The sequence below is a fragment of the Salarias fasciatus genome, chromosome 2 (assembly GCF_902148845.1).
Source record: "Salarias fasciatus chromosome 2, fSalaFa1.1, whole genome shotgun sequence".
Classification (NCBI taxonomy): Eukaryota; Metazoa; Chordata; class Actinopteri; order Blenniiformes; family Blenniidae; genus Salarias; species Salarias fasciatus.
This window is the reverse complement of record NC_043746.1, coordinates 17,846,660-17,852,830: the sequence shown is the minus strand read 5'-3', so window position 1 is coordinate 17,852,830 and position 6,171 is coordinate 17,846,660. Positions and strand designations below refer to the sequence as shown.

Here is a 6,171-nt window from a genome sequence, read left to right as displayed (position 1 = left end):
TGTTCCCACTGGACTCCTTACAGATTGCAAAAAATGAAACAAAACCATTGTTGTTGTTCTGCATAACATATGTCCAATATCTTTTCCAACACAGAGTCATCCCAACTTATTACGACATGAATGTAAACTCTTTGCCTTAGTTCAGCCTCTGAATAAGGGCTGCTGGAATTTGTTCATGAGCTCACAAAACTTTACACCACAACACAGAACATAGACAATATCTCAAATGTTCAAGGTAAGATTTTCCACCAATTCATAAAACAGTTTATCGTTCTGAATTCCATAGCAGACAAAACATGAATCATCTGAGTAACATGTTGATCATTTCTGTGTGGAGAGGGAACGTCTGTGTTCAGGGTTGTAAGTATGTATATATTTCAAATAAATGCTCTGAAGATAAATATGTGTGGTTTTGATTATGTTTAATCAGCAATTGGGTAACTGTGACCATGCACACCTTGTGTGTTTTTTTAAACATATTAATAATCTCCTTTATCTTTTATGATCCTTCAGTAAGTGTTTCCTTAAATAACCAGTGACCACAAAAAATTTGCATTATTCACTTCAATACGAACAGTTCTTGGTAAATCAAACTCCATATATGATGCATCCATATACTGGCATAATAAATTAAAATATATTAGTTAATGTGAGGGTTTTTTTTTTTTACACTGAGGGCATTCAGCATTTTTGCTTTGATTGTACATACTGTGCATGTGAATTTACATAATACATTTACTATTTAAAATTTTTTTTAATGCAAGGAAGAACTTATAATGTTTTAAATGACAGTTGTCCCTCCCAATTCTGATTTTAAGCCTAATTTCCTAATTTTAACAAAAGTTTTAAGATTCATCCAATCAGCTCAAACCATTTATTCAACAAAAAAACAAAACAAAAAAAAAAACATTAAAAAATAGTTTTTACTTACTGGTGTGGTCTACACCAAACAATTCGTCTCCCTATGAAGCTGGCTCAGACCAGAGTGCAGCATCGGATCATAAAACTACCAACAGTCAGTGGAACCTGTGCTGCTCAGCTCCACTGCGCTCCAACCAGCTTGTCCTCTGCGACCTTCATCATCATCCTGCTGCACCAAGTCCTGGATGACGCCCCTGAGCCTCCTCTGCTTCTGACTCTGACTCTGTGCTGGGAAAGTCTCTGGGACCCCTCGGGGCTGCTGGGCCAGCAGTTCCTGCACAGTCCTTTGTTTTTTTAGCTCACAGCCTGTCAGGTAGTTCCTTTTAGAGCTGGCCAGTATTTCTGCCTGAGTCCTCAGTTAGTTGTATTACATGTTTTTGGAGTCCTGTTTCTCTTCCTAAGATGCTCCTCTGTATTTTCACTGTATTTGGATTGATCTGATTTTTGTTTCCTTTCTGTAAATAAAATTGTTTGGAAACGACTGATCGGCTGTGTATGATGAGCATGCAGCTTCCCTGAGACGCTTCCTGACAGTTTTTAGAGGTTCTTTCATTATACATACCAATTGTTGCAACAGCTGCACATTTTAGAGTGTTATTGAGGCACGCCTGTGTAATAATCCTGTCTAATCAGCATCTTAATACGCTACACCTGAGAGGTGGACGGATTAAAGGGAAAGTGTTCACAAAAAACACAGATTTACACATTATTGTGAACAATATTTGAGGGAAACAGGTCTTTGAGTTCAACTCATGAAAACAAAAATGTTGTCCTGGAATGTTTTTGTTCAATGTAAAATAAGGACAACGAGAAATGATTCACATCTCTCTCTCCCGCTGTCTCTCTCTCACACACACACACACACACACACCACCACCACCACCACCAGTTTCAGATGTAGAACAAAGGTGTTGTGGTCTGTCACTGGAACAGTGTTATCTATTTATTGATTCTTATATAAATAACCTTTTTTTTTTTTTTTTTTTTTTTTAGTACACTAACTGTGGAGCTATCTGGGCCACAGTGACAACAGTATTGTGTTGCTCGGTGCTCAAATGCAACACTTTCCAGCTGCTGCGCTGTGTGAGAATGTCACATATCTGCAGAACACTTCGCAGGAACCAAACCAAGATGCATGGGTGTAAAAAAAACAAACACACACACACACACACACACACACATCAATGGCTCTAGTTTCAAAATCCCCCAAGATGACCGAAATGAGTTGGCGGTTGTTGTTATGTCTGCAAACTGACCTTGTTTTGTGTCAACATTGTTCAAGTTCAGCTGGTTTCAAAAAGACCTAAAACGATCTAGAAAATTGTCTTTCAATACATTTTTGAGATATAACAATCTGCTACAATCAAAAGGCAGTGTGTACTTTTTAACTGATTCATTTAACTTAATGTCATGTTGAGATAAACACCTTGGTGCAGTGACGGGGAGGTGTGTGTTGAGCATGGTGGTTACATAATCATGTGAAGGTCCAGGGGACCCAAAGAGAGTATTCTGCTTCAAAATAACGTGAGGAAATTATTCATTCCCACATATTTAACACTGGTAATAAGATAAAATGCTGTATATCACGGTATGAAGTTTTTAGCGCATACATTGAATTTATGACCGGCAGTGTCAGTTAGCGCTCTCTGCTCTGCTTCTCTGTGGTTTGGCTCATTTTCCTGTCTGTAGATTAGTGTAGTTGAACTCTTTACTTTCATTTAGTTTGTCTACGTAAACAAAAAAAAATTTGCACTTGAAAGCAGACGGCATTTTCAGCTGTTAAAAATCAAAACCACGTACAATTCTCCTCACGTATAGCACATTGCAGTACAGAGATTGAAACATGTTTCAAATAAGCATAATTCTCCCAAACTACTCAGTAATAAATACAAAAATAGATAAAAAAAAATATGTTTGCATGTGTATGTATGTGTCCAAAATAGCATAGAAAATGTCTTTAAATGGAATATGTAATTCAGTAGACATAAAGGGTAAATGTTGCTGAAGCTGTTAAATCTCAACCACAGATGTTTTGCGAATGCTGATAAAATTTCAGTTGTTTTCCTCATATTTTATATTAGTTATATTTTATCTGAACTAAATATGTTTTTGAATAATTTTCCTTACAGTATTGATTCTTTTGAGAAGCACTTTGAGTTGCATTTAGGTGAATTTCAATAAATAAATAAAACATTACTGCTCCTACTGTCATCACATTTGTTCCTGTGTAAAACATGAAAACTTAACTCTGTTGGCAACATAGAAATCTTCTGCCCTCAAACATCCGTATCTGACAAAAAGGAAGCAGAAAGTTTTTTTTGGTTTTTTTTCACACCATGTGAACTCACTGAAACTCACAGAGGTCACGTTTGCTGCAAACCTGTTCTGCCTGCTCTCGAGCTCCAATCGTCTGTGTAGGAGAGCGAGTACAAAACTCAGCCGCGCGACAGAGGAGTCGTTCAGAAGCTCCTCGGATGTCATGGACGTCAGGCCTCTCTAGCTCCTCCCGCACCTGCTCAGCCATGATCAACACCTACCAGACGAGCCTGGCGCCGCCGCCCGTGCCTCCGCGCGACAACAGGCCCGTCCTCATCCAGGCGCCGCTGCCGTCCAGGGGCCACAGCAAGCCGCTGATCCGGTTTTTGGTCTGCGTTGTGGTGGCGCACCTGTTTCTGTCTCTGGCAGCGTTTGTCTATCTGTACCTGAAACACCACACGGTAAAATAACGCTCTGTTTGCTTCTGTGTAGTTTTATTTGATGGATTTTAAACATGTATTAGAAATGTTGGTCAAAATTTTGCCTTCACAACTCACTTCTCGTGTATTTGTGGTCAACCTTACAGGAAAAGTCGGTTCAGACTGAGGAAAAAGGTACAGTTGCTTCATTAATTAATTTAATATGTTAAGGTGTGAATATAAAACTCGTCTCAACAGCGGTTTTTATCTTGACCCTAACAACCAGGTGGGATGACTGGTTTGGACTCCAGATCTTCTTCTCTATCATCTGAAAAGAGGCAAACATCCACCAGAGTTTCAGCAAACATGGTGATCGACAAGCGGGTCACTCAACCAAAGAAATCAGGTGAGAAGCTCGAGAACATTCCCCTCCAAATGTTCAGAGTTTTATTTTTCCTAAACCCGTTTCTCTCTTTCATCAGCGGGCCATCTTGAGTGGGACATGAAAAACTCGGCTCTGAAAAAGATCGGGTACTACGCCAAAAGCTGGCTGACTATAGAACAACCCGGTGATTACTACGTCTACTCCAGGGTGACTTTCTCCAGGGGCGACCCCGTGCATCCTCTGGTCAGTATGGTCAAGCTGAGAAAAGACAAAAATGGAGAGGAGAGGGTCGCGATGCAGGCCTTCTGCTCCCTGGACAGTGGCGATCCGTCGATCCCCAACATGTGCACGGCCTCGCAGGGAGGACTGATCACACTGGAAACAGGCAACCAACTCGGTGTCTGGGTGCACAACCTCTCACTCGTGGACTATGTGGAAACCACAACATCATTTGGGATGTACAAGGTATGGGACTCCTGAAGGGACATATGGACCAAAGCTAAGTTTTCCTTTTTTTTTTTGTTTTCTTCAAGTTGGATGTACTCGAATCTACATCTACTGAGAACACTTTTATTAAAAAAATCTGTTGTATGGATTTGAGAGGAACCCTCTGAAACTATAATTTATTAAGTCAGATGTGCCATTTGCATTGTGGTTGATTATTTTCTATTTATTATTTGTAATTAGGATGAAAACTGTATTGTTTTAAGTGTAAAACATTTCAACACTTGTGTTTTGTATCTGATCCATTTGAGGTGTTTGTTCCAAAGGAAATATGAAAAACTGATTAAAACCCTCGCTTATCTGTGATGTGATGTTCTTTTTGTAGGGCATTTCTTTGCAAAAAAGCAGAAAACGTCTTTTAAAGACAAAAAAGTTAAGTTCATTCTAGCATTCAGAAGATGAATAAAGGTGAATTTATAAAGATAGAAATACAGCAGCTTTGATTAATGCCAATTTTCTTCATTTTCAAACAAATGCTCAACAAATGTAAGCTACCTGGTGAATTTTCTAAAAGCCACATAACCTTTTGCAGTCTAGTTCAGACTGTAATCTTTTCATTTCCTGGACAGGTTAAAAACCGCAGAGTGCTCTAGAAAGCAGTAATGTTCTTTTTGTACATTCTACCGAAAATTTATAATGCTTGATCAACTTAACTGTGACTCAAGTGGTAGAAAAAAAAAAAAGTTTTTCTCTTTTACATGTGAATATCGAAACCCTGCACTGTTTCACATGCCAGCATCTTGGTGTGACACAACATGGAAAGTGTGAATGCGTCTGGAGGAGTGTGTCAGATGCAGAGGTGGCGCACACACTCACAGGATGTTCCAGTCACTCCTTCCATTCTGAAGGGTTTCTAGCGACTTCTGAACAACTTTCCTATTTCTGAACCACGCACGCCTTGGGTAGCAGCACTGAAAAGCACACCGTCTTAGTGGATTTCCAGTACGTGCGCTCACACAGCCACAGTTTTCCCACCGTCCATCAAAAGCTGAACTTTGTATTATATTAAACTTTTAATAAAAGAATAATCATACCAAACTTAAAGTACACAGTATCTCGAGAGAGAGAGAAAAAAAAAATGGAAAAAAGCCTTACAATAGCTCCAACAACAGTAATTGCATAGAACAATCTTTCAAAGATGGCACACACACACACACACACACAGTGGTCTGGAGACACAACTTCAGACAGACAAGCTGAAACTGGAGGTTAACCCAGTCCCACCAGCAAGTGCTCGGGAATTTGAGAACTACAGTATGTGGTGATAAATGAAAACTTTTTCTTTTTTTAAACAGAAACAGCACAAAATGTCACATCTCAGCGGCGACCGTGATGAGACAGAACCGCACATCTGTACAGGAATCAGCTGTAACGCTGAAGACAAAAAAAAAAAAAAAAAAAAAAACTACCAACGGAAACTGACCAAATGAAAACCTCGGAGCGAAACTATGCAAAAGTACCAGTGCTCTGTAATCCCTGTACACACACACACACACACACAAATATCAACAAGGATTTTGGAGTAAAACAAAATTTCACTTTGAAACACTTAATGCAAGCGAAATCGCAACAAGATCAGCTACTTTTAAATAATTATACTACGAGACGTGATTAATCAAAGGCAAATGGAACATGGCGAATCGCCTGACCGCCACAGTCTGGCCGCCTCTTTTTTTCCTTTTTTGG

The 6,171-nt window shown here is 39.4% G+C and overlaps 1 protein-coding gene across 1 annotated transcript; it reads left to right on the top strand.

The window, feature by feature from the left end:
- The first annotated feature begins 3,329 nt into the window (after positions 1–3,329).
- Positions 3,330–4,786, top strand: cd40lg (CD40 ligand). The gene is made up of 4 exons (XM_030104734.1): positions 3,330–3,638; positions 3,764–3,791; positions 3,883–4,002; positions 4,079–4,786. Exons 1-4 carry the CDS (start codon positions 3,396–3,398, stop codon positions 4,459–4,461), a joined length of 774 nt encoding a protein of 257 aa, XP_029960594.1. The 5' UTR covers positions 3,330–3,395; the 3' UTR covers positions 4,462–4,786.
- The last annotated feature ends 1,385 nt before the right edge of the window (positions 4,787–6,171 follow it).